At 42.8% G+C, this 27,943-nt stretch overlaps 3 protein-coding genes across 3 annotated transcripts; 2 read left to right on the forward strand and 1 right to left on the reverse strand.

The window, feature by feature from the left end:
* Nucleotides 1–10,364: 10,364 nt before the first annotated feature.
* zgc:162608 (uncharacterized protein LOC100037332 homolog) lies at nucleotides 10,365–11,577 on the forward strand. The gene is made up of 3 exons (XM_041941437.1): nucleotides 10,365–10,413; nucleotides 10,494–10,587; nucleotides 10,728–11,577. The coding sequence occupies exons 1-3, from the start codon at nucleotides 10,365–10,367 to the stop codon at nucleotides 11,575–11,577; spliced, it is 993 nt and encodes a 330-aa protein (XP_041797371.1).
* Nucleotides 11,578–12,834: 1,257 nt separating this feature from the next.
* LOC121609199 (zona pellucida-like domain-containing protein 1) lies at nucleotides 12,835–15,228 on the reverse strand. The gene is made up of 10 exons (XM_041940772.1): nucleotides 15,135–15,228; nucleotides 14,794–15,020; nucleotides 14,419–14,609; nucleotides 14,243–14,315; nucleotides 14,052–14,149; nucleotides 13,839–13,922; nucleotides 13,576–13,747; nucleotides 13,223–13,322; nucleotides 13,102–13,125; nucleotides 12,835–12,989 (listed from the first exon to the last, which is right to left on the reverse strand). Exons 1-10 carry the CDS (start codon nucleotides 15,226–15,228, stop codon nucleotides 12,835–12,837), a joined length of 1,218 nt encoding a protein of 405 aa, XP_041796706.1.
* A 6,261-nt stretch (nucleotides 15,229–21,489) lies between these two features.
* Nucleotides 21,490–27,517, forward strand: laynb (layilin b). The gene is made up of 7 exons (XM_041940989.1): nucleotides 21,490–21,719; nucleotides 22,846–23,152; nucleotides 23,420–23,577; nucleotides 24,259–24,303; nucleotides 24,765–24,842; nucleotides 24,960–25,077; nucleotides 25,588–27,517. The coding sequence occupies exons 1-7, from the start codon at nucleotides 21,647–21,649 to the stop codon at nucleotides 25,913–25,915; spliced, it is 1,107 nt and encodes a 368-aa protein (XP_041796923.1). The 5' UTR covers nucleotides 21,490–21,646; the 3' UTR covers nucleotides 25,916–27,517.
* Nucleotides 27,518–27,943: the final 426 nt, after the last annotated feature.

Here is a 27,943-nt window from a genome sequence, read left to right on the forward strand (position 1 = left end):
GTTTTTCATTTAGGCCATCTTGTTGTTGTAGTGCATGTTTTTAGCAATAGATGGTGCTGTTCATCTAGGATTCAAGGATAGAGTTTTTGGACTATTTAAGAAATGGAACTCAAGGTTGTTGGACTCACCAAAGATGTGGTCCTTGGTCAGCACAGTTCCAGTATCAGGGCAGAGCAGCTTAGCCCCTGTACCCTCACCCAGTAACCCCCAGGCCCCCTGGCGCTGGCACTCTGCTGACACCAACTCTCCCATCTCATCAACCAGGGCTGTTAGCCTCTGAATCCATCTGAAAGACAACAGATTGAAGATGTGAGGGGGTTTCCTCTGTTCCACATGTTGTTTGTGGCACTTTACAAAGGACAAATGGCAGCTTTACATTTGCTGGTGTAGTTCACAGGACAACTGGTTGTTGTTGTAAACCTTGGACAGCAGTCTGGTGCACTCTCTGAGCTGAGCTGTGAACATGCTGTGGACCCTCTGCTGGGCCTGCTGCTCTCGCCTCAGAACCTGGAGAAACCAGCAAAACAATCACGCAAAATGCAATATACTAACATGGTAACTAGTATGTTGTAATTTAGTAAATTTAGTAAAATAGCACTGACAAAGTGCAGTTAATACCAAAAATAATGTGCAGATTAACTGAAAATGAAAATACTAGTTTAAAGTCTGTCTAGCGCCCATTAATACACAGTCTCATTATCTTTATCTTTCACTGTCCATTAGAGTTAGTTTTCAGAAGGAAAACAGGATTTTTCCTATGTTTTCTAATGGGATAATAGGGGCATTACAGTTGGGAATTAATGTAAACCTGCAGCTGACTGTCAAGCAGAGTCCTCAGCTGTGATGCCAGAGTCTTTCGTCGCACCACCTCCCTCTCCACCTCCCTCCTCATCCTCTCATAACCCTCCCCCATCCTCTCCTCAGTGATCAGGTGTGGGTGGAGTAGCTGCAGTTTTTCAAGCACTCCCTGGTATAACTCCTTTACCTGGAAACACACAGACAAATATATGAAAACAAAACAGTCTCTTCATAACTGCTAATCAAATCACACATGCGACCCCACCCCGATGCAGATAGGACGCAGCCAACACTGGTGGGACGTGTGTTTGAGGGATAACACAAGGGTGCGAGATGCGTCATCTCCCCTTACATCTTTATCGCTGCAGTTGTCCTGAGGGCTGTAATGCCAGCCTCTGTCTCCTACGCTGCAGCCAGCACTTTCATGGTACAAACAGGAAGGACACAGGTGAGAGAAGTGTGTGACAAAAAACAGAGAAATTCCAATGTGACACTCAATCTGTTTCAATAGAGCTGAACTTCATGCACGGAGAAGGGACAGAGGAGAAGAAGAGGAGATAGAGATAGGAGCGAGTGACTGGATTGAACCAATGATTGTGAGAAATGAGGGTATGTGAGGTTGATTGCAAGGCTATGATATCCAGTCCTGGAAAGCAAACTGCTAGTCCTGCCCTCCTCACTAGTTTTTGTACAAACTGAAGCATCCACACTTGCTTAAATACAGCATTTACCTGCAAATGGTGGCACCTAAGACCCAGCCTAATTCTTTGAGAATGATAAAAATAACAAAGAAACACTAAATAAGATGATAAATGCAGGCTGTCTGCATCTGTACATGCATATGAATGTTTTTTTTTTTCACTTTGCTTTTGTTTTCTTATCAAATTTTCCTGCTATGTCACAGCTCTGTGGCCATAACTCCAACCCTGCAGCCACAACCCAGCATTTGGCTATTTTGCCAATTACACCCATCTAACGCTTGCCAATGGTTAATAGATTATAGCACAAATCATCCCAAGCACTGTGAAAACAAATTCAGACCAACACAGGCAGGCATATGGATACAGATGAAATAGTATATTGCATGACCTATTTATTGTCGTGCATATCGCCTCAAGTTTGGAAATGTGCATATTCACGTTCTTGCTGAGATCAAGGACTCCAATATCTGTAGCGTCAACATGAAGCTGCAGTCAGGAGCTGCTTAGCTGTGGCACAAACACGGGAAACAGAGCTAAACAGCTGACCCGGTTCTGTCCAAGTGAACCTACCAGCACGTCTCTTTGGACTACAAGTCGCTGTTACAGTTACATTTTTACAAACTAAGCAAACAAGATGTAACATGTTCGCCAGTGAGCTCTACAGATGCTAGTAGGTGGATTTTGTTAATCTACAATTCTGACAGAGCCATGCTAGCTGCCCCCCCCAATTTCCAGTCATTGTGCTAAATTAAGCTAAAGAGCAGTAGCTTCATATTTAGCATACAGACATGAATGTGTGAATCTGGTTTCTGATGGGTGTAGGATGTTTTCCTTCCATTGGGACAGTGAAAAGGAAAGCTATATTAAATGAGTTGTTGCCTGAGGCCTCCTTCCACATTAACTATTCATGAACTATTCTTAAAACAGTAATGTAGGCATGTGTAATGTAGGATATTAATGCATCGATTTGCATGTAAGGCCGTTCAAAGGGCGATACGCTCTCAGAGGAAGGGCTTACATGCATCAGATTGTCTGTCTGTGTGTATGTGTGACAGAAAATAAGGGGGAATATTTCAATCCGTTCACATATTGTTTGTTTACTTTGCCTTTAAGCTGAGAGCTACAGACCTCCGTGGTGAGCTGTCCCAGGCGTGTGGTGACAGACAGGCTCTGTTTGAGCAGAAGGCCGTACAAGGTGTTGCTGCTGAATGCCTCCAAATCCACCTGGTGTTCGTAATCCCAGAACTCTTCCGCAGTGTCTGCACAGGCTGCCGTCAAGAGAGCGAAACACAAAGAGGGACAGAGCGGGAGATCAGTGGAATATAAAAACCACATCAAAAAACCTGTAACCTCTCTGTCACAAAGAGAACTTTTAAGAGGGAGCAAAATGTGCTGCCTGAGGAAGATCAATGAGCTTGAAACGTGTAGCCCACTGATCTGCATGTTTTGTCATCCACTCTCATGTTCTTTTGTGGCGTGTGCTTTTGTTAATGTATGCACATCAGAAGCTTTGATGAATAATTTCACTCTTTACGGCATCAGCGAGGCCCATTTCAGAAGGCCTTTATTTTGTCCTGGGAGCTCCGATAAGGCAGGATATTTTATGTGGTCTCAATGTTGCAAGGTTAAAAACTCACATCGTGACAACAGCATTCATAAAATGCACCATCTCAGGATGTCATTCGAGGTGATTTCCAAAGTCCTGTGACATTTGGACTGTTGTCATCTTTTATTGTTAGTCAGTGCACGTGATATCAGGTGCACGACAAGAGCCTTTTCAACAGTAATTGGTTGGGTGGGAGCAACACCCAGGGGTCACTGTCAGTGTTACATAAGATGTCACAGCGGCTCTCAAAAACCAGCAAAGTGTCAGTATGTGTTTATCCACATGTAACAGTGCGTGTGCCGTGTGCACACTGCTGGTGCGTTCATTGACGAGTTGCAGGTTACGTTTGAATGCAAGTTACGTAACGCAATGGCCTTTAGGCTTTCACATGAATGAGGTGAGTGGTCATGTGCATGTGTGTCACATGTTAGTCATGTTATGGGGACACAAATCTGTTTACACACTCACACTTGCCTTCCTTATGGGGACAAAACACAGGTACCCATAATGTAACTGATTAGATTTTGGGATGACACCTTGGGTAACGTTGGATTTTGATTAAGTTTAGAGTTAGGGTTAGGTAAGTAGTGGTTATGATTATGGTTGTGTTTGTGTGTGCCTTTACAGCTACTATGTTTCACCTGGTTGAATGGAGTCTTGCGTCATTCTAGCTTGTTGGTTTCGGTGAGTCTTACTAAGGGAGATCACCCTTGAACCTTTTGATGAGTAGTCATCCATGTGGTAGGCCAGCTGCAACAAGCGATACCGTGCTCTGATTGGCTCCTTCTCAGGCCATCCGTACTCACGGAACAGGATCTACACGTTGGATAGATTTAATTATTGTTGGATTTATTTCTAATGTTGTAGTAAAATGTTTTTGTGCATGCACACTAACCAGCAGTGTAACACATAAAGAGAGGATGACCACAGCTCCGAATAGCAGTCCCCCGGTCACCAGCCAATCTGGCCTCAGCAGCAGGTTGCGTCTCCTACTGATTCCCACCCTGGTCACATGACGAGGGATAGTGGGAGAGAAGGGGCCGGGCTCATAACACTGGCCGCCGGCAGGCATCACCCTCACATACTGAGTAAGAACAAAATGATGGGTCAGTTTGAGCAATTTGACAGTATTTTAATTATCCAAGTTGTGAATTTGCATTTTTGCACGAAATAACTTTGCCCAGACCCAAATCAAGGTATCTGTCAGGTTTTGCTTTAAATCTATAAAAACTCCAGATTATTTTGATTATTTTTATTGATTAGACAGTGCAATTTGAAGAAGAAAGCTGGATGTTTGTTTTTAATGAGAACTTCACAGAGTAGCTTTAATGCTTGTGTTATTTTAAATGTAGCTACCAAGTGTTTGTGCTGATGGCTGCTGAGTGAGAAAACGTATACTCCAGGCTGGCTAAAGACCACCGAAAAGAAGCTGGGAGGAGTCCAAGACAGGGTCAGCTCTTCTTTTAGGAGTCTGAACGCACCCCAGTCGAAGTCACTGTTTGTGTTGTACAAGTTGTCGCTGGAAGACATGAAATAAGGATTAAAGGCAAGCGCAAAGTGAGTCAAGACGCAGATTCAAAGCTGCAAAAACACACCTAGCATCTGACTCACAGATCATACTGAGGATAGTGATGCGTGTTGACAGTGAACAGCATAACGTCGCCCAAATGGAGACACGCTGTGGGGTTCAGAACTCCAGTTACACTCATTTCTCTTTCTTGTTCCTTCATATCTCCCCTATTTCCCGTCCTGCTGCTGGAGTTCATTTCTTGACCCACATTAGTGATATTTTCAACTTTGGTGACCTCCCACGGGGCGTCAGAATCGCTTTCTAAAAATAAACACAGCACAGGACCTTCATTATTGAGGTAATGCATGACGTAAGATGGCTTAAGTGTGTTTTAATGATCAAAAGGTATTGTTTTGTTGTGACAAACCAGCTGAGCTCAGAGTGTCCCGCTGCGTGGTGGCAGGAAACAGTTGCTGGAGCTCCTCTGGGAGGCCGCTGAGGAGGCCGAGGAAGCCTGCCTCTGCAGGCAGACAACAACAGAGGCCACGATAAGACACACACACACACACACAGAAAGTCACTTTGTGTGATGTGTCTCCACCTGTTGTCTGAACAATGTGGACAGGATGCGAGGAGCTGAGGTGGCTGTTGCACAGAAGAGTCCCCTGAGAGTCCCACCGTTTAAAAACCGTCTCCAGCAGGCTGCCTGAGAGGCCCGACACCTGCACACACACAATGGCAGTGTTTGCCATTAATAGGCCACTGCAACACAAGAGATGCTTGTCTTGTGCTTTCACTGCTGCTGCAATTAACGTGGATGGTGCATTGTGAGAGAGTTTTGTATATATTGTCTGACCAGGCAGCGTAGCTGAAACTATTCATAATGTTTACTCTAAGATGGTTTCAATGAAATACTGCATGCATCGGTATGGATATCACAAGGGTTTACGGTGGGTTTTAGAATAGCAGAAAGCATGCTTTCTTTCTTTCTTTCTTTCTTTCTTTTCTTCCTCTTGTGCATGAGCATGTTAATGTATGTGTGTTTTTATGTTATTCTGCAGCTGCCTATGCTCACCTGACTACCATAGCTCCACACCAGCTCCATTTCTCCACCGGACCGGCACTGGAGCTTCAGCTCAGCAGCCGACCTTCTCCTGCACAGGCCTTCACACGCAGCTCTTCCATGAGGCTCTCTGCAAATGCACAGACCCAGCTCTCCGTCGTAGCCCCGGTAGTCCTCTGCAGATTGGCACACCTGCAGGAAAACAAAGCTAGGCTAAGGTAAAGGCTTGGTCAGTCAACTCTAATTCTTTTTGAAACCAAGCAAATGTTAGTTATTTTTGTTACTTGTGTTCAGTTTGAGTAATTAACTAGGTGTAAGGTCATTTGTACCAAAGACTGCCATGGAGGACAGCAACAAAAATAAACACTGCATGGGGAGAAAAGTAAAGGCCTCGCTAACCGGCAGTCAGATGGAGCAGTTTGCGGTTAAAGATTAAAGGAGACTAATACAAGCCTGTACTAGATATACTATTGTAAGGTTCATGGAGGACAGGGCAAAGACATCTAGGTTGAACTCATTGCCTTGTCTATGTTAGCTGAGCATGCTTTGTCCGTTTCATAAACAGATCACAGTTTACAACATATCAAGCAAAATTCAAACAGATCTTCAGGGTGAGTTTCCTGCCGTTTGGTGAAAGACATGCCAATGACCTCTGCTCTACTTTGGTGAGTGCGTCTGTGTGTGACATGATTGCACAAGTCTAACCTGCTGCCTACAGTGAAGTAACCAGTGATATCTGTCCAAACAGTCTCCATACTGTGTACGTGTTTTTCCGTCTCTGCAGACATCGTACAGCTTGTGTACACACGCGTCTCCGTTGTTGGAAGGTTGGTAGCTGATGGTACAGTGGCACTGCCCATCACTGGGCTGCAAGAAAAAGCAGTTCAAACGTTATGCTGCAACACATGCTTCACTTTGTGCTCACAGTGTTTCATTGACTCTTATTGCTTTTTGCTTCCTTCTTTCCATCACTGACTCTTTCATCTGGCTTTCCCTCCATCTCTCCTCCTGTCCTTCATTCTTTTATTAATTCCATCAGCAGTTTTTTCCATCCTTCCTTCCACCCTTCCTTCCCTCCTTCCCTAACATTTCCTTCCTTTATTGATACCTTGATCTTTTTTCCTTCCTTCCGTCTTGCGTTGATTCTCCCATGTTTTTCCCTCCTTCTTTCCTTCCTTCCTCCCTTCCTTCCTTCCTTCCTTCCTTCCTTCCTTCCTTCAGTCATTCATTCATTCCTTCCTTTTATTCACTTACATTAACACCCATGCAGCAGTCAGAGAAGAAAATCTCATCTCAATCTCATTCACTTACCATGAGCTGATGAGTGGAGGACTCATCTCCCGTGCAAGCAGAAGCACAGTAGGAAACAAGATCCCACTGTGAGGGAACTTGATCTAGAGCGCTTTCAGCTTGAAGCTACAGATTGTTCGGTCTAAAGTTTCGGAGAGACAGTGAGGAAGCTGCTCTCATGTTAGCGTACACAAAGTATCCCAGGATACGAAAATTAATAGGCAGGAGAAATTAGAGTTCATCGTTGGGTTTATAGAATAAAGAAGGAGCTCACAGTACAGAAGAAGTGGATGACTGGAACAGCAGGAGGTGGTGGTGTTGATATGAAATTGAGGATTACATGAACAACACACATGCTGCAGAAATAATTGACTTGATCCTTCTGTTGTGTAAAAATGCAGTGTCACCTGGAAGCTTTGTCCTTCTCCAGGACAGACGCAGGAGTCCTGACCAGACAGAGGCTGCTGAGCCACAAGGCCACAGGGCAGGGAGGCATGCAGACCTGGTCTAGGACAGTAGTGGTGAGGAGGACACCTCAGACAGCTGTCTATGGACACAGCACCAACAGTTGGCCCATAGGTCCCCTTAGGACAGGGGACTGGACTGAGGCTCCCCAAAGGACAGTAGAAACCTGTTAAAAAATGTTATGTTCTGATAGGCAGTTTTATATATTGCTTTTTAATGATGATGCTGATTATATTTATTTAGATTGTAATATCTCTTAAGATGCATACTCGCTGTAATGTCCCTATCAATAATGGCTAAAAATACCAAAGAATAATAAAATGAATAATAATCAGATAGATTGGAGCTGAGAGGCTGTAACAGACAAAACTTTACTTTGTTTATAGATTTTGACAATTGCTTAAGAACATTTATGATTTTTCTGAAACACATTTCTCTAAATATTAAAGCAAGCTCCTTTTATACTGTGCATAATGTTGATCTGATGTTAGGAATCAAACACTGGTTTATTTTTTGCCTCGCTATTAAAAGATCATTATTTGCAGTCAGGGCAGCCTACCTGGCTGGCAGGGTGGCCTCTCCTGGAACTGTTGACTGAAGTTGTTTCCATGAACCAGAGTAAGGAGCACAGCACACAGCCCCCATGCACACCTAAAACTCCTATATCTGCTCGTCCTTAGCATGGTTGATATGTCCACTTGCTGAAGAGAATAACCTGTGCACCTGTAGCCCAGCTCAGGCCAGACTCAGATAGGATTTTTTTAATTCTTCATCCAGGATCTGTAAATCGTCTCCTGATTGCCTGCCATGTTTTGGTCATAGCCGAGAAAGTAGTTACGAAGATGCCGTATCAACCTCCCTCCTTTAAAAAAACCTCTCCTGACTGATGTTGTTCTGCACACATGACCCGATCTGTCTGTGGGTAGACAGAGCTGCGAGGTAAATAGTGAGCTAGTTAGTCTGCATAACTTTCGATGGTGTGCTGAATGATTTATGAGGCCTGTGAGGTAAGGTGACAGTGACAGTGGAGGGAGCGGTTGCTGGTGGAAAAGCAGTGGTGGAAACAGAGAGTACAGCTGCCTGGTGCCGCCGGATCATATTACTGCATTTGTTCCTCTAAGTCCTCCCATGAAACTGATTAAAGATTTGGCTCCCAGTGCACACCAACACAGCTTTGCTTTAGAGGAGTCTGCTGAGCACCATGTGCGTCTACCATGCTGCTTTCTGCAAGCTGGCTGCAACTGTTCAACTTCACCAATTTGACAAACACATAATAAATATTATTGGTGTTGTTAATTTGTGCGTACTTGTTGATATTGGCTCGCAATCTTGCACAAAGCAAAATAAGACTGTTATGCTAGGTCTGTGTGGTCCACAGCTGACATCAACAAACAGGAACACAGCTTGCAAATAAAACTGTTTTATTTGTAAGCTGATTGAGCAAATGCAATTTTTCAGGCATGCATTTATTTATGTAAGTAATCTGGTACACACATGTTGCTTTATTTGGTAAAATATAAATACACATTTGGAAAAATTACAGTTTTTTATGGAAACCTTGGACTTCTGAGTCTACGCCTGTATTCAGTAACCAGGGTGAGATTTTTAGCCTGTGCTCCATGTTGAAATGAAACAGGAGACCCAGCCCATGGTTAGCTTATGATTATTCTCATGTGTACGTGTGCATTAATGCACAGCTATGTGTGTAACAAGGCCTTCTGTCAGCACATACACCATGTTCAATACTGTCCAGCAATCAGCAGCACTGTTTTTATGTACAGTAACCAACTCACACTTGCACACTGTTGTTGTACTGAAATAAATGTTGGACTTTGGTTAAGTGGAATAACCTACATATTTCATCACGGTAGCCATGGACTATGATCCTCCAGTGACGTCTCGTAACTTATCTAACTGAACAGGATTCAACTTTCACCCACATGTCCATGTCACTGGTGCAAAAACCCTCCACATCGCATTCACAAATACTTGAGTGGCTAACAAGTGAACAATATCACAGACAGGAAATTGTCGGCATTTTTGAAGCTACCTATGCAGACACATCACATATTGTAAATGAGCAGTAATGCGCTTCAAGTTGACTTTGTACGTTGGCTTCTGTCTTGTTTTGTTGGCAAAAAGAACACAGAAAACAGAGAGTTGGATATAATCAGCAGTGTTTGCTCGGGTTGTTTTGTCCTAGTTGCAGCACAAACAGTCGTGTGTAAACTGTTGATTGTAAAGAATCCAAAATAAGCCTTCATAATCAAGGCTCTGTGAGCTGGTCCGATTAACTTCTACCTCATTTTCACTTTTTTATACGGATTAATAGCGCAAAAGTGTTGCTAAGTCGGCTGCATTCTTTCTATGCCATTATAAGGACAGAATTCTTATCCTACAGCAGTATTTTTGTAATTTTGTATTATTATTCTTATGCCGTCATACTACTTACGCCTTCTCCGCCTTTAAGACTGTATCTCAAAGTGTGGCTTCCTTATTGACATGACATAATTTCTGTCGACCAATGCTGCAAGAATGCTGATAAGTTTTATGAAGGTTCAACAGTGGATGCTAATAGCATGGCCTCATTCTGTTTGTCTGTGCATGTGTGTATGTGTGCGTGCGTGTGCGTAGCTCCGTGTGCGTAGCTCCGTGTGTTCTGTCATCAGTGTGACCCTCCACGTGTTGACTGTTGACACAGGCAGAGTTTGGGCTGCCGCTCTGATAACAAGGAGCTTTATAAGTCCGATGAGAGGGGAAGTCACTCTGCAGTGCCCTGATCCTCAGGTAAAGACCAGCCTTGTTTGCATATTGATCTTCCTGTCTGGTCCTAGACCGAGAAGTAACTTCTTATGGAAATGCTCTGAGTATTCAGTCGTTTGTTCATTCTAATGTGAATTCTCTCATCTGTCCCTCCACAGAAAGATGAACATGCATCTAAAAGTCGTGATCTTCACCCTGTCATTCTTGACAACTTCAGGTATACGCTGCTCCTCAAATGCACCTTAATATCATTTATTTTGCCCCCTTTTTTTTACCTATTTTTTTCTCTCTGTGTAGCATACCCACTCCACCGGAACAGCAGGCAGGCGACCTGGACTGATTCAATAGCCAACCAGGCTCATGATAAGACAGAACTCACAAAGGATGTGGAGTAAGTGACTGAACTAACTACTATAAACCAGTTAAAGCTGAAATAGATCTGCATTCATACGCTCAAGTCAAGGTGAAATATATAAGAGAATAAATATCAAAACACTTTTTAATAGAGTGCTGTTGTCCCTCTTTGCTCAGTGCGATTTACAAGAGCCACATAGACAGCAGCGGCCTTTACAACCAAGATAATCGCAGCAAAAACCCTGTTGCTGAAGAGGTGCAACGCAAACTCAACATGGAGTCAGAGCGTCTGCGTGCCCGTCTGCACCAAGAGCTGGCCGAGCTGCGGGAGAGGCTGTCCCCATCTCCGGCCCACCTCAGCTCCACCCTGGCCAGCATGAGAGAGCGCCTGGCTCCTCTCACCCAGCAGCTCCAGAGCTCTCTCAGCAGCAACACCCAAGATCTGTGTGGCCAGCTGAGCCTCTATCTGGAGGGTCTGGAGACAGCAGAGGCCCAAGCTAAGGCCAGTCCAGCTCTCTACCAGGAAGCCTTCCACTGGATGAGCCAGACCCTGGAGCAGAGTGGCTCCAAGGTGGCCGACATCGTCAGCAACTTCCATACCAAAACTGTCGGGGTGATCGAACATCTGAAAGAGATTAGTAGTAGTGAGGAAGAGGCAGCCAAGCCAGAGTTCTGGCAGGAAATTAGCTCCAGGCTGGGACAGGAAGTGAATTCACTGAGTTTGGAGGCACAGAACAGGGTCGCGGCTCTCAAAGCAGACCTTGCTGCTGTGCTAGAAACTGCACAGCCTCAGAAGGCTGAACTGACAGCCAGTATGGAGCGGTTCTGCCAAAATGCAGCCCTGCAGAGCCAAGTGTTTCAGGCCCGAATAGAGAGGCTGTTCCAGGAGCTGGAGGTACAGGGAGCCTCCAGCCTGTATCCTCCTTTTTCTTCCTCCTCATTCATACAGCCGGGAGGCTCTTTGCAGGAGGACTTCACAGTCAAACTCTCTGCTCTGATCCAAGACATTCTGCACTCAGTTCAGTGACAGAGGCAACAAACTAACTAACTGGTCACATTAAAATGATTCTTACATTCTTGTCCATGCATTTGGTTTGTTATTTGCCATTGTACAAGCAGCCTGCAAATCATACCTGTCAACATTAGGTTTTGAAAATGTGGGAGATTTTCTGGCATCCCGCCCTGAGCCGTCCCACCACCCTTACCACGGTCCACATACCCTTTACCCTTGGGCAAGGATACACAGAGTGAATCCTAAAATCACCACGAGGAAACCACATGCTTTAAAATATCAGAGCGACAAGGACTGGGTTAACAAGTTCCTGCAATAAGTAAGTGACGACAGTTAGGTGGTCGGAGTCAGATGAAATGCTGTGAACATCCCTGTAATATATAAGTGATACACACAAGGGCATAGAAATTCAGCACTTAGCTTAGTTATGTATTACTTGAAGGATATGGACACGTCACTTACAAATTATGTTTCAGCTGTGACTTTGAGAGAGGCTGCTGGCATGTGAGACCACTGGCAGGAGAGCATGACATGAAAATGCAAAAAGCATGACATTTGGTGAGTTACTTGCACCAAATTTAGCGAAGGAAACATCAAATAGGTAATTATGCATCCTGTCAAAACTACAGGCAGTTTGTTTGTTTTTTAAAAAAAGGTTAAAAATACGTGAGAGTCCCGATAAAAAGGGAGGTCAGGTCTGACTGTAAATATTTATGAATGTCTGGCTTAGGTTGATGCTTCATTCTGTAGGTGAATGAGTGTGTAAATGTCAGTTGATATTTCGTGGTCCATGTAAAAAGATTCTGCTTTTGTAGAATAAAGTTGTTGGTGATGCAAATGACCTGTTGTCGTCGTTTCATTGTGTGATCTCAACCACAGAACACCAGCCTGATTTCAAACTTTACTTTTAATCTGTACAAAACATGAGAACAAATGTCTGACTTACATAAAACTGCAAACTGATAAGACTGGCAGCACTCAGAAAAACAAAGGAAATTCATAATAAAATAAACATATTAAAATTACTCTATTGTTTAATTGCTTCCATAGTTAATTATGCTTTTTTTTTTACCCGTATTTAGGTTTAACTGTTCCTTCATAATCAATAAATGACGGTACTATAGACAGAAAAAGTTATATAACAATAATACCAGCGTATTTGCTTGGTTACCATGGTCACCTGGCAAGAACATTTGATAATCACTGGAAAATCACAAGGTTATCAGATTTTGTGATTTCCCAAAAAAAGCAGCAAAATGGTCGGTCGATCTGTCAGTTGAAGGCATGAGGTAATCCTCCCGCCCAGTAAAACTTCTTCAGGACGAACCAGCCACCCAGAACCAGCAAGGCAGCGGCAGCCGAGCCGAACACCACCCCCACCACCAGGCCCGTCACGTCCACATCGTCCCTCTCTGCCACGTCATTGCCTGATTCATGCACGGGGAGATTGATGGAGATTACTTTTTTGGGCTGTCGTTAAATCTTCCAAGATATTGAGATGTCTTTTCAGTATGATGAATGTGATTAAGATATACTCACTGTAGGCAGCTGAATATGGCCTGTCTTTAGTAGGAGAAGATAAGAAAGAAAGTCAGAGAAAAAAAATCCACTGTTTTAATCACAGTTCCCTAAAGTGTGTTTTGTTTTTACTGGGTCTCACCTTCTCTGGCCATGTAAAGGGGTCCAACTGACAAAGTGGCAGAATTGGTGCTTTCTTTTCCAAACGGAGTCACAGATCTTTTTCTTCTGCTATTACAGGCCTGAAAAACAACAAACACCCATTTAGTTTTTGTTTGATATGCATTATATGATGTAAAAATGACTCAGTTTTTGTGACTCAACACTAAGGATTTAAAGATTCTATGTCTATACATTGATTTCTATTTTCAGACGCAGAAAACAGGTCAGCTGTATGTGATAGTCATTCAGAGCTTCGCCCTGGAAACAACGCCATGGGGTACCTTTCAAAGTTAAATTACTGTTCCTTTTTCTGACATCTTTAAAGCAACTTACAGACAGCAGCTCTTGACATTTGCTGGGCTCACAGAGTCTCAGTATGCAGTGCAGATAGATGCTGGACTTTGGCTGGTCACGGTGCTGAATGAAGCGGAAGGCCTCAAAGTTAAACTGGGCCACCTTGGAAAGGCCGTTGCTCACCACAGATGTCCTTTGGTCCACTTCACAGCTAGAGGAGAAGTGTTTAGTTTACATTTTAAAAAGTTATTATTTTATTTCTCCTATGCGTGAAGCTAAGCTAATGATGTGTGCTACCGTACCCGATGAAGAAGTTGTGCTGCTCGCTGTGCGATATGTTGTAAGCAGTGGGAGTACTGAAGCAGTGATCCAGCAGGACATGGAAACTGAAAACAGGACAATGGGCCAATGAGCTTCTGTTCGCCACAAGTATACACTGCTCTTATTTTTATTTTTAGCTTTCAGGTAAATGAAATCATTATGAGCATCCACTCGTCCAAATGGGCTTTGCTTACTTTCCTGTGAGGTTAACAGCCACGACCTCCACATAGATCCTGGTTCGTAATTCAAGTCCTGTTGACGGTACCACTAACGGATAGCCGTAGTCGGTGTCCTAGAGAAAGAACACATTATATCAGATTAAAAGAAGCCAAGAGAAAGAGCTCTATAGAGAGTCTAAGGCAACTGAATCCAAACTTGCACTTACATTAAAAACACCCATTCTCAGTGTATCAATGAAGGTTCCATTATTATCACTGGTGGCCACAGAAACTGAGGAGCTGAAAAAAATGCATTAGGATAACTTTACAACCTGCTAACCTGCTTAAGTAATCGTCACAGATCTATAGCCCTACTGCACGGTGTAGACAGACAGAAACTCACGCTACAATCTGTGTGTTGTTCATCAGGTACTCCAGCGGGTAGCGGCAGGAGAAGTGATAATAGAGGTCTGTCGAGTAGCTGATCAGCCCCTGGTCAGATCTGGGTGTGTCGATGTACCCAGTGATGATAACTGACTGGATACTTGAGAAGCTGCTGAAGGGGCCAGTGGGGTCCGGGGCCTCATCCACAATCTGAACAAGACAACAGAAAACACAATCATTACATGACACTCTTCTGTATCACCACAAGATCCTAAATGTTCCTCTACACCCCTGTTGCAGAAAACCACTGGAACTACTCGTCTGTTTGAATGTATGTGACCATCTCCCAGGTGATTCAACATCACTCAGCATCTTATACAGGACACTTTCTGACCTGCAGAGACTGGCGGCAGGGGTTATCCTGACTGTGGTTAACAGGAAGCTGGTAACGGATGACTGGAGGGTCCACACTGGTGTCGACAGAACCCAGGCACTCAGTGGTGTTGTGGTTCCCGTTCAGAGCCAGGTCAGTGGTGTTGAAGCCCGCCCACTGAGCCGTGCACAGGTTGATCTCCAGGGTGATCGTACGGGCGCCGCAGTCAACTGTCAGGTCCGAATTGTCTGTGACACAGAGAGAAACCAGCTGATTTAAAGGATAGCTAGGATTTATGTCCTGATACTGCTGGAAAGACAAGCAATCAGGGGAAAAAGTAAATTGGCTGATAGTTAACCCACCTGGGGTCCTCTCATACTCGGATGAGCAGTTGTAGAGACATCGAGCTGGATGCAGCAGCACAACCAGCAGAGGGAGACAAAGGTACAGAGTCATGCTGGCTGGAGGAGGCTCACTCAGACTGATGAGTGCTGCACTTAGATGGAGAAAAAAAATAATGGTATCAACTGTAATTAAAACCAACATGAGTCAGAGAAGATGCACAAAAATGCTAATGATTATTTACAAAAAAAACATGATCGTGGTAATGATTTTCAGTGTCAAATTATGTTGCAAATTTTGTTTTGCAGAGCTGAAACTGTTGATTATTGCAATCTCTCACTAATTCCTTTTTAATTTAGGACAATCTGTTGTGACAATCTGTGGAGGGTCTTACCTTAGCTGGTACCTGAGCAGGTGTCATAGAAGTAGTCATGCAGTGTGGCTTTTATAGTGTTTGACATCCTTGAGACACCTAAAACCACAGAGGTGTGACTCTCAAGCCCTCCCTTCAACTAATTATAGACCCCACACACACACACACACACACACACTCACTTTCTCTGTGTTTCTGCCGTGACTTCTCGTTCAGGCAGCAGCAGCTCCTGGCTGGGTTCACTGTCAGGTCTTAATCCAGTAGATTAATGTGTCAGTGGGATTTGACACAGATCCCTTAGGTTGGCTGCAACTGCTGTTTCAGGTTTCCCTCCATCAAACATGTTCACTGATCATGCTACCTTTTTGTGCTGAGGCAGATGAGCTTTCAACTTGGATGCTCGGTAGATATTTATTGAAAAGCAAATTTGTCGTATTTCAGGGAAAGAACTGCATTCCAAAACTAATAACATAATAATTGGCCACAAGCACAGTTCATCCACATAATATATACTTTGCACCAAATTCAGGGAACTTTACCAAAAACCTGCAGGTTCTTGCTCATGGTTCTTGCATAAAACATGCTAATTCTGATCATACTCTATCGATAACCTCTCAATTATAACAGATACTGTAGTGCGTTACAAACAACTCTCAAAAGACAGATGGTCATTTTCAGAGATATAAACATCATTGTGTAGAGTCTTGAATAAAGGACTCATATGTTGAGAATGAAACACCTTGAATGGTTGAAAGGTGATCATGCTTGCCACAAGCTATGAAGCACTCAGCCAACCAGGACCAACCTTTGTTAATTTCCCTCGGATGTCAAACCACTCCTCTATTGTATCCAAAGACTTGCATTGCAGCTTCTGTATGCAGTAGCTATAGGCCACAACTGTTACGGCTCAACTGAGAAGCCCCATTGTTCCTCAGAAACATAGCATGAGAAGGAGCATTTTTGCCCAAGTGCTCATGGTGGGAGAAGACATTTGTTACACTATCCACAGATGCGTCACTCTTTCACAATCCCTCCAGTCGGCGGCTGCATCTGAGGACTTCACTCATTGGCTACTCTTCTGCACTCTAATCACATTCTCCATTTCATTTCCCTTTAATCCCTCTGGCTCCAAATACTCCATACATGAAATAATCATGAAAACAGCTAACAGCTCATAGTTCATAGCATGTTAAATATTTGAAAGAGCATGTTGTCGCTTCCAGGTGAAAACTATGCATCTCCAGTTTTAGGAATTTTGAGATAATCAGAAAGATTATTTGGAGTTGAATTGAATTTGTGGAGTGTGAACATTTTCCTACTTCACATGAGCTAAAGTGCTGGTTGTCATGGGATGGAGAGCACATGTGAGTTGTACTGATTTGAAGATAACAGCATAACAGAACAGGATACAAATGAATCACACAGCAACCATTATGTTATAGAGAGGCTAAATTTAGAAAGCTGCCAGGATTATAATGACAGTGTGCTGCCATCGTGAGCAGTGTACATCTTTACTGGCTCCTTTCACCAAGAGTGACAATGGGTTCTGTCATCCAATCACATTAGAAAACAATGACAACAAGTCCCAGGGCAAGACACGGATTTGGTTTTGGAAGAAAGGGGATACGCTGGGAAGCTTGTGAGGACACAGTACTGTACTCTGTGGGCATGTACAGTAAAGCAGATAATTAGTGGAGCTAATGACCCCTCAGGGTGTGAGTATACTATTGCACATAGACAACTAACTGAAATATGTTTAAAAATAGCTGCAGCCCTCCTGTTTACTTGTGCAGCTGCACAGATGAATTCATTCCCTCTTGTGACATAATGCTGCTATTTTGTCAAATATTTCTGGCACTTAAATCGGTGCTGCAGAGAATACATCGTCTGGAACTGGATGATCTGAACAGTTATATAAATGAAACCATCAAAGAAGAAACTTGAAAGAAGGAAAAGAGCCACAACAAAACACAGATTTTTTAGAAGTGGTCACAAGCAAAAAACATGGGTACATGGGGACGTGATGAGTTGTATTTTATAAACGTTTTAATGTAAAACCTTAAGAGAAACCACTGACGCCAGCTGCCAGATAAATACTGTGCAGTAAAGGAACATTTTTCCATCTGAATTGTAGTGGAGTAGAAGTATCTTAAAGTGGAAATACTCAAGTTAAGCACCATTACCTCAAAATTGTATCTAAACGCATTACTTGAATAAATGTACTTGGATAATTTCCACCACTTACACGATTGGGCAATAGCTGAGAACAAAGTTGCTGCTCTGCCTTATTTCACGAGTGGTTTGGTGTCATCTGCTGGCCAAAATTAGACAGAGCTGAAACGCCTTGTTGTTGTCTGGGTCTAACAGACTCGTGATTCTCCGGCGTTGAGGAGCGCAAGCCAAGAGGCACAGCTTCCTCCTCAGTGAGCAGACAGCACAGTGACAGCCATTGTGCATTTGTGTTGGCAGAGAAACGGCAATTAACATCCACTCCAGCAAAGAGAAGACAAATAATCTGGAATTGACAAAGACACAAAAGTAAAGTGATCAGCAGAAAAATCATGTTTTGTCCTGTCGCAACTGGGCAAAATGGGCAACCACTCTGGGGCCCTGAAAACTCCAGGCTTGCTGTTAACTGTTCTGTGCTAATTTAATGGAGAATATGTGTGAAAATATGCACCTCGTAAGTATCAACTAACGTAATAATGGCCTTAAGGGAATCCTGATCTTGAATTCTTTGAAGATGTCTTAAAATCTATCTAATTTTCAAGACAAGTTGGAGTAACAGATGTTAATGGTTGCCAATATGCTCGTTTTTGAGTCAGGGCCCCCTGTCAGGTTAATGTGGCAATGTGTCTGCTCTAATCCTGAAAGACAAATGTTTATCTACAAAAAGGACCTCCCACAGCCAAAACCAGACTGTGCAGCCTCCAAGACAGACTATGTGGCAGTGAATACAGTACAGAGGTGATTTACAGCAGCTCCCACCAGGACTCTGACTCCAGGTATAACGGAGACACAGCAGGTTCAGAGGCGTGAAGCAGAAAACCACCTCTGTGTTGTTGGACTGAGGGCAGGCTGGATGCTACAGTGACTCGCTATCACCTCCTGAGGTACAAAGTGGTATTACAAGACAGGACAGACCAGGGCTAGCTGGTTAGCTTTGACATAATGTCAAAATTCTTATTTCTTCACATTCTGTTGATGATTTTAGTTCATTTTTTAACTTAAATTCTTACATTTTGCTCCTTTAAAGCCTTGCTGTAAAATCATATGTATGTGCCTGTGCAGCACAAACAATTATTGAACCTGTTGCCCAACAATGAGCATGTGAGAAAAGGCCAGCGGGGGCCACGCTGGTAACACACAGTCACAGCTCTTCATCACATGATAAACATTTGCCTGCACTGACCAGTACTCAGATGAAGTTTAGAGGCTTTATAAGACCAAAACAAGGCAAAATCATTGTAGGTCACACATGACAAGCAAGGTCTGACAGCAAGCCTCCTGCGTGATGGACGCACTTATGCCATCCGTAGAAAGAGACAGATAGAGAGATGGCCTGAAGCCAGGTAATAGACAACAGACCCACACACAGAAAAAACAGCCTGTGACTGTCTGTCCTCTCTCAGCTCTCCACGGAGAGGAGCTGGTGTTTATTACTCTGCTTCCAAGGTCATCTGTTGATGGATGTTGTTAAAAATCATGCAGCACAAGAGGAGGATAAGCTGCAGGCTGTGGTGAGGTCTGTGTGTCTCTTTATGTCTTGTAACATCAGACTTACCCAGATTTAAATCTTACATTGTGCATGGTGTCACAGTACTTGACACAATAACATGGGTTGCAGACAATAAGCAAACTATGGAAGGGGCTACAAAGAGGGTCATGGCAGACCATTGTTGTGTTTTTGCTCTGTTCAGTCAGTTTTCAGTCAGAGTCTTTATGTGCTGCTCAGTACTGTGTTCAGAGCACTAGTTGGTTTGATGTAAGTGTATCGCTCTGGCTGCAATTTTTTGTTTTTGAGAATGTGAAAAGTTAGCTGAAAGTGTTCCATTTTGGTGGGGAAATGTGAGGTTTAGTGAAACAGGTGTGAAACGTGTGAACGCAGGTGGTAACTTGTGGTTTAATGTTGGTTGGTTTTTAAGGTAATAAGTAGATGCATGACAAAATCTCCCATAGGTGTGACTGCAAAGCCTGTAACAGTAATAATAAGAATAATAACAAACTTCATTTATAGCACCTTTCATACAGGAATTGCAGCTCAAAGTGCTTTACGAGAAAGAAATCACATGCATTTGCATGCCTTACATAGAAAAAGATAAAAAATGAATGTAAAAAAAAGACAGAGTAAATCTCTGATAATGAAAGGAAAAGTAAGATAGAATAAGGATGAAAATAGAAATAAAGATAATGCATAAAACCACAGAATAAAATAAAAACAGAAGAGGTTGCACAAGTGCAGCAGTGCATAGGCTCGCCTGCTGCTCGTCACGTGGCCTGACACTGGAAGAGACTGCTCCCATTACATAAAGGTGATCACTCTGAATAACTTTGCATTCATTTGCAGCGACCTGTTCCTGCAGCACAGCAGTAAATCCAGCCCCGCGACAACAATGTATCGCATGCTGCTACTGAGCCATTTGCTGCTATTTGTTTTCATTATATACTGCTGTTTATTGTCTCACAGGTTGAGTCACCTCTTTATATTTGGTTTAAATTGCATTCACTGGTCTCATTGATGTGTGATTTAAACTTTTTCTGTTGTTGTTGTTGTTGTTGTGTGGACCCCAGGAAGACCAGAGACCGCTTTGTGGGAGCTAATGTGGATCCAAGTGAAGAGTAAAGAATGTGAACACTGCATAGACCTGACATGAAGTCACAGCTGAACCTCCACAACTTCATGAAACACGTATCTCTTGAATTCAAACACAGTTTTGCTTTTACAGCTTCAGCCTATTTGTGCAGAACGGATTTTGGTCCCACATGCAGCAATGGAGAGCTGAGGACAGCCTTTAATAACAAAGCAGCAGCAGCAACAACAACAACAACAACAGGACTTTCATTCAGCTGTAACTGAGGCAGGCCTCCATTTAACTGCGTCACTCAGGGGAAAGTCTCAGTCTGATGGTTTTGCTGGATGAAGCAGAACGATTTATTTTTGCTTTGCCGACTCACACGACTTTCTCCAGACTTTCACAATCAGTCATATTCTGGATATTAGCCCGCAGTGCCTGGAAACCAAACCAAAGCGACGAACAGGAAGCACTGTTCTGGGAAAACAAAAAAATCCTTTCCTCTTCCTCCTCTGCTTTCCTGTTCCATGGGCAATCTCCCTCTGTCACCCTCTTCCTCTTTATCTCTTCCTCTGTCCCAGTCTCACTCTCATGTCTTTGCACGGTGTTTTCACTCCGTGCTCTGACTCAGTTTCCTAATGCTTATGCTTGCTTTATTGGATTTTTTTTCTTTATTCATTTGTGTGGCTCAGCTGCCTCAGACATGTGGTCTATTAACTTCACATCACATGAGATCAGCATGTTTACCCGACGACGAAAAGGAAAAACTGAGGTGTACTGTTAACACGCACCGTTTACATTTTTGAAGTCAGCCTTGTGTCTGTTTCTGTTTTCTCGCTTCATTTTCTCCTCTGAGCCTTTTTCCCCCAGACAGAACTCAATCACTGCATGTGTGTGTGTATTAGTAGAATAAGAATGAGAGATACTCATTTATTTTAACACAGGGAGCATGACATATGTATGCACAAAGAACTCTATTCATTGCATTAAAATGACATTACTACATGTGAAATGGGATTTTGCTAATTTAATAAAAAGGGGACACAAGCTGCCCACTGACTGCACAAATTCATCCCTCAGTGGTTTGAGTCGTTGTCCAGAGAGAAAAGAACCGCGGTAAAAAGCAACACTTTGTCTTTCTCAAAGCAAAAAAAATCTTGGACTTTCTCACTCTTGGTTTTTCCCCCCCTCAGCCAGACGCCATATGCACGCCTCCACCAGTCGACCCACTTTTGACTGGACGGACTCTGCTGCCTCTATCATTAGTCTGCGTCTGTCACAGAGTTTGAAAATCCGACGTTTATCTCACAGCAAACTGCTTCACACTTGATCTGAGAGTCCAGAACAGCCTCGTGAACATGTAGAGATGGATTTTATGAAGCTGTTTGGCACCGTTATCGCTGTTTTGTTCCACCCAGGATCCGCTTCTAAGTTAAATGGTAAGAACTTACGCACGAAAAGGCGCTTTAATGACGTTTACTGCTGTTTATTGTATTTGTGAGGCAAGACTTCGACTTGTTTGTGTTCACCGATAAAGTTTCTTTTTAAAGTGCGCGTGCAGCGCGGATCGAGCCCGTGCATTTGTCCTAGACACATTTTGTATTCGTGTTTTGTATCGAGGTTAATAGCAGAACTACGGTAAAGAAGCCTGGCGCACAGTCTGTGCATTACAATGACAAACAGGCCGCAGTCAAACTCTGATGTCTGATGCGGTGGAAACTGAACATCAGCAGCTTGTTTACGATTCAGATCACTGATCTGAAGTCAGGAGGTCGCACAACTACGCTTCAGAAGCTTTTGTGTGACCAGTGCACCATTACGCAACAGATGCCCACATCTATTGGCTGGCACTTTGACACCAAGGTAAAAATAGAAATATAATGATAATGTTTAAGTTAAGAGGTCCGAGATGGATCAATATCTCTTACTTATTTTAATTACTTGTTTGTGGTTTCCCAATCTGAGGCTCAGGATCCTCACAAGTGACCCTGAGATGAATCGAAGGGGTCACCAGATGAGCAAATAATAAAAAGATGAGTAAATAATAGAAATAAATAAGTTATGTTGTCTCTAGTCTTTGTGTTTTGTCTGGAAAAGTGAAACCCCTATGTCACATCACAATCTCAACTCGTTATGCAGCCTGTTATGGGGGAGTCAGAAGTAAGCAAAAAACAAAACAAAAGGTTGGTTTAATCTCTCTGTCTGTTTGTCTATTAGTTGGCATATTTAAAAATGTGTCTTGTCATTGTCTGTCACAGTGCACCACAGCATGAAAACTACTTAAAGTGGCACCAGTGTAGAAAAAAAGCCTTTTTTAAGCCCTTTAAAATATAGCTTTTATACTATAATTTCACTACCATATGGTTTACTCTACCCACATCGCAGGAAAATGTGGCTAGACTTTGGCAAAAAATTGTGGTTCCTAATTTGTCCATGATACTGTTGGTTGTTTATAATCTTCCTGCCACGTGGGTGCTACAGGAAGTCTTCAGGAAACAAACAAAAACAACAGCAATCCTGCACTGATGGCCTTGTTTTCTCCCTGATGTTGACTGTGGCGTCCAGGCCCAAGGATCTGTCGGCATGGGACAGAGCGCCCATGCTACAAGGTGTTCTACATCCAGGACAGCAGGCGGAGGCTGACGTTTGAGGATGCCAGGCAGGCCTGCAGGCTGGACGGAGGCGAGTTGCTCAGCATTGAAACGGAGCGCGAGCAGCGACTGATGGAGAGGTTCATCCAACAGCTGCAGGCTGGAGACGGGGACTTCTGGATCGGGCTCCGCCGCAGCCCACAGCGCTACAGGGCAGGAACCACAAGCCCGGGATGCCCCTCGCAGTACTATTGGCTGGATGGAAGCAAGGCCAAGTTCAGGTCTCTGCCATATTTTCAACATTTTGCTCTTTATGTCTGAATGTTTTGGCTGCATCAGTGAAAATGGACACAGCAGACTAAATATGGAAACATCAGTGGAAAAAGACTGTCATCAGTTGTGACTTAGGTCAAGTGATGCTTGTGTGGGAGTGAAGGAATGTCTACAGTCCTCTGCAACACTTTATGAATGATAAATCCAAATATGAATAAAACAGTGCAATGCAAATTTAAATGCGATACGAGTCTGAAAGCTCTTTTTTGCTGCAGGAACTGGCACTGGGATGAGCCATCGTGTGGTGGTGAAATGTGTGCGGTTCTGTACCACCAGCCCTCAGCGCCACCTGACGAAGAAGGTCATTTCCTGTTCCAGTGGAATGATGACAACTGCAACTCCAAGAACAACTTTGTCTGCAAATACCCAGAAGGTGAGCCAGTAGATCACAGACATCGTGTTGTTGTATCTGGCTGCTCAGCGCTGGGAACTACTGACATTTGGTACTGGCACTTGGTTTTATTTGGTTCTCGAATCCACAAAATTTGAATTTTATCTTCCAGAAACCATTACTAAAATGCGGCCACTGCCGTCAACAGCTAGCACTAAACACGTTTAATGTTGGTGGTCTGGATTACTGTAATCCTCGGCTCCCATGGCAGGCTGAAAATATTTTTCTGCCTGTGTTTAAGGTGTAACTGATGCCTTCAATATTTATTCTTGAAGTAATCTATTGGGTTTTTTTTTTTTTACTTGATTGCATACGGATCTCCTTAGAAACAACCCTTTCCTGAATCTGTGTGCACTTTGTGGTCATATTTATATGACAGTTAATAAAGTTAAGCATATCTTTTACTTTAAACGGTTTCATGTAGACTCCTCTGAAGATTATTCGCTTGTTTTTAGTCAATTAATTTGACTTCCTTTTTTAATGGTTCTTCCTGTTATCTGTCCTTTCTATTTCAGACTTGAAACAGTTTTTGAATGCATGCCTTTATTTTAGCTGACTGAAGCAGCGTTGATTACATAATTTTACAAAAATGCACTCTATATATAGAGTATTGAATGGCTGCATTGTGTGAACTTTTTTACTTATTTTCTCTGTCTTTTGCAGAAAAAGTACCAGTATTTACTGTGGAGGGGAGCAGAGCACATGCAGGTACAACATGCACTCGACTGCCCCTTGTCTACGTATGCATGACGTTTCTGTGGGATACAGATAACAAGAGTCTGCAGACTGCAGACTGTGTTTATACTTAGATGAAGAAAAGCCAGACTAAACCAGCACATCACTACTTTTTATCGCTTATCTTTAACGTCATTTGCCACATTCCTTTCGTGCAAATAAAGACCTCAAGTGATCAGAATGTGTTAAGGTTTGTTTACTTTGTATAAAAGCTGTGTCCATCAAGGATAGATGTTATTCAGGAAAAAAACAGACACATCATTCTAAAGTGGAAATTTAACCAATCAGGCACAATATATGCAATTTATTCTGTATGATACTTCTTAATGTTTCAAATCATGCTCTCACCTGCTTTTTATTGCTTTGTTTTGAAAGAAATCACTTCAAATCTGCAATGATTAGTTAAACAATCCTATGTGTCATATTTACTCCAGTTCCATCTCTGAGGCCAAACTTATTCTCAACTACAGAAAGGGATGAGAGGATAAAAATAGGACTGCCCGAGTCATCAGGTAAGAAAAGTTTTAATAAATTCACATTTTATTATTGATACTTTGAGGTAGCACTTAGAATTTATATCTTCAGTAGTAGCCAAATCATAATGGCAAGTAATATTCTTTCCTTTGCAGTGTCTCTCTCAGACGACACCCTGTATGTTTCATACATCCTTTATGCAACCATTCCTGCTCTGCTGCTGCTGCTGTTTGCAGCTGCTGGGTTCTTCTGCTACAAACAGCATGCTAAGAGGTAAAGCCCCCCCAAAAATATGCTGCTATCCTAAAAAGTATACCATATAGTTATCTGTTGTACTCCAAATATAAAACACTGTGTTTCTGGATGCGGAGTAGTATAATAGAAAGGATTATGGATTTATTTGCAGAAGCTTCTGTGTATAATGCATTTATGGAATATTTATTCTTCTCCAAGGATTTGCTCAATGTGAGCACACATTTCCAAACTATAGATAACTTATGTACTGTACAATTTGTTTCTTTGGTCTTTGAAAAGTTTGTGAGAAACCTCTAAGGGAAATGTGTTTTCTCCCTTTGTGTGATTTCAGTGTATTTCACTGATAAGATAAAATAAGATAAGATAAGATAAGATAAGATAAGATAAGATAAGATAAGATAGCACTTTAGTTATCCCCACCCAGGGAAATTTGGGTATTACAAGCAGCAGGCAATAGCAGTGTTTCTCCCTTTGAGCTACTTGTGATGATCCCACTGTGCTCTTTAATGTTATTTCTTTCACATTCAGGAGGAAAACAGAAACCCAGAGCTATCCCAGCAGATCAAAACCGTGGGCGCCAACGACAGCTTCACCTTATGCCGTACAAGGACCCTACGCCTTTAGTGACATTACCAAACTTCCTCACACTGCTCTGAGCAGCAGCGTGCCAGCAGACATCATGACCAAATACCCCTGTGCTCCTTCCCACGACTCCCAGTGTGACGATTATGAGAATGTGTCATGTGTGGACAGGCAGAGCGGCTTTGTCACCAACGACATCTATGAGACCTGCAAGGCGCAGAGCCGGCGCTGCCGCAGCCAGACTGGTTGGGTGGAAAATGAGATCTATGGCTAACTGTGTTGATGCCCATCTGGTGAAATTAATATGACCCAGCTAGACAGAGGAATGCAATGTTCTCCAACCTGTTCTTCACCCAAACATATCTCCAGTGTAGTATTGCATCCAAAGCATCCAGCATTCAAAGCTGCAAGTCAGATTAACGCTTAAAGCAGGTTTTCTCAAAGTTCTGTCGGCTGTGACTCCATATTTAGTCTGCAAATGTCCCAGAACCCCACCAGTAGAGAGTCCTAAAATTGTAAATCTGAGCGTGGCATACCTTTGGATTCGAGAGTAATGCATGGGTTATGTGAATATGATAATATATTTAAAATCTTATTAATACATTTTATTATTAAACATGACTAAAGAGTCATGAAGGCAGCTCTGTGAGGCTGTGTTGAGGTAAATGCGTCAGTGTGCTCACAAAGGCCAATGCTAACATGCTAATGTTCAGCAGGTATAAAGTAGACCATGTTCACCATCTCAGTGTATTGTGCTAACATTAGCTAAGTAGCACTAAACACAAAGTACAGCTAAGACAGTTTGGAATGTCATTAGTTTTGAATGTATTTTGTCATAAAACGAAGTATTAAATAGATGAAAAGTTAGAGCATCATCAAAGTTATTATAGTGATATGAGTAAGTGGTCCAAATTTCATGGCAGTGTTGAGACACTTCTCTTTAAACTTCACTGACATTGATGTAACTTCACAGCAGGTCTCAAACAGGCATTAATGAACTCAAATAAGCAGAAATGAGTCCGTTCAGTGCTGCTATATTTGGCATGGAGGATTGCACATTTAACCCGGGGAATAAGTGCAGGTTTTGAGGACTCACGCAAGGTTGCTCGTGTTGTAAACAATCCAAAATTAAACTACTCAGCCCTTTTTTCCAATCACGTCATCATATTATGACACACAAGGACAAAAAGATCCTGTTAGCGCTCTACGGCGGCGGAGTCGTCCTATTCCGGGACTTTCTCTAAACCTGAAGAGTTGTGTCAGCCCTGTGCAAGGCTTCCTGTTTGGACTCATGTCAGGGAACAGGACAGTACATGCGGAAACACTGATGACAGAACTCTGCTGACCCCAGTAAACCTCAAAGCTGTGGGCTTTCCCGACTCCACCTGACTGTGTGAGAAGCTCAACCCTCCCACTGATCTGACAGAGACTTTTTGGGGGGTTTGGAATATGTCACGGACTCATTCGTCAGCTTCTGCTTGTGAAAGCATGTGCCTGCCTTGTTAATTTTTAAACTAATCATGGATATACATTACTGAACACAAATGCCTGTGTTATTTCTGAGTGTGTACTGAGTGGGCTGTTGGGCCTGTGTCTTGGAAAGATGTGGCAAGCCCAGTAAGGAGAGGCTGAGTGTGTTCTTGGAGAATGTTAGACAGGAAATGCCAAAAGCACATCTGGAACTCTTACATTCAGGAAGTCTATGCGTGACAGCGGAGGCCTCCGGAGCGCTGCTCTGCCTGCCCGTTAAGTAATCCACTGTTCTGTGTTAGACTGTCACTGCACGAGCTGAAAAGAACGACTGCTGGGCGTGAGTGTGTGCTGTAGCTCAAAACATGACAAGATTTTGGCTGTCAAATAAAGTTTGGTTACAAGATATTGTGGTAAAATTGCTTATTTAACAAAAAAATGCATATATTCAAATGTGTTTGTATTTGTGTACGAATGTGTTACTGCGCCTGTTACTATGCCTGTTACTAAAGTACAAATACTACTGTACTGGGAACAGTATTTCAAAAAGGAAATGTGTAGCCTTGCTTCAATTTTCTATTTTTGCCAACAGATGGCGCTGTTATGTAGCTGACCAAAGTGTCTTTGTGGCTGGTAAAATGTCTAGTTTCACATGAGGTCCTGCATGTTATATTATATAATGCTATATATAATATGATATGACATATTTGTCATGGCCATTGTACTTTTTTCTGGATTATATGCCTAAAGGTGTGCATGCAATGGGATTATGTATCTTTTTGTCTTTTAATATTAGACCCTAGCAAATTGTTTTGTTTAATTGTTCTTTCCC

The sequence above is a fragment of the Chelmon rostratus genome, chromosome 7 (genome assembly GCF_017976325.1).
Source record: "Chelmon rostratus isolate fCheRos1 chromosome 7, fCheRos1.pri, whole genome shotgun sequence".
NCBI lineage: Eukaryota > Metazoa > Chordata > Actinopteri > Chaetodontiformes > Chaetodontidae > Chelmon > Chelmon rostratus.

What these genes read in the sequence shown, in the direction of transcription:
- zgc:162608 (XM_041941437.1), top strand. Translation starts at nt 10,365, where the DNA reads ATGCATCTAAAAGTCGTGATCTTCACCCTGTCATTCTTGACAACTTCA. An exon ending in GTCATTCTTGACAACTTCAG is followed by an intron (nt 10,414 to 10,493) that starts GTATACGCTGCT and finishes CTCTCTGTGTAG; the next exon opens with CATACCCACTCCACCGGAAC. An exon ending in GAACTCACAAAGGATGTGGA is followed by an intron (nt 10,588 to 10,727) that starts GTAAGTGACTGA and finishes CTCTTTGCTCAG; the next exon opens with TGCGATTTACAAGAGCCACA.
- LOC121609199 (XM_041940772.1), bottom strand. Translation starts at nt 15,228, where the DNA reads ATGACTCTGTACCTTTGTCTCCCTCTGCTGGTTGTGCTGCTGCATCCA. An exon ending in CCTGCCGCCAGTCTCTGCAG is followed by an intron (nt 14,610 to 14,793) that starts GTCAGAAAGTGT and finishes TGTCTTGTTCAG; the next exon opens with ATTGTGGATGAGGCCCCGGA. An exon ending in CCTTTACATGGCCAGAGAAG is followed by an intron (nt 13,126 to 13,222) that starts GTGAGACCCAGT and finishes CTCCTACTAAAG; the next exon opens with ACAGGCCATATTCAGCTGCC.
- laynb (XM_041940989.1), top strand. Translation starts at nt 21,647, where the DNA reads ATGGATTTTATGAAGCTGTTTGGCACCGTTATCGCTGTTTTGTTCCAC. An exon ending in TGTCTGCAAATACCCAGAAG is followed by an intron (nt 23,578 to 24,258) that starts GTGAGCCAGTAG and finishes TGTCTTTTGCAG; the next exon opens with AAAAAGTACCAGTATTTACT. An exon ending in TACAAACAGCATGCTAAGAG is followed by an intron (nt 25,078 to 25,587) that starts GTAAAGCCCCCC and finishes TTTCACATTCAG; the next exon opens with GAGGAAAACAGAAACCCAGA.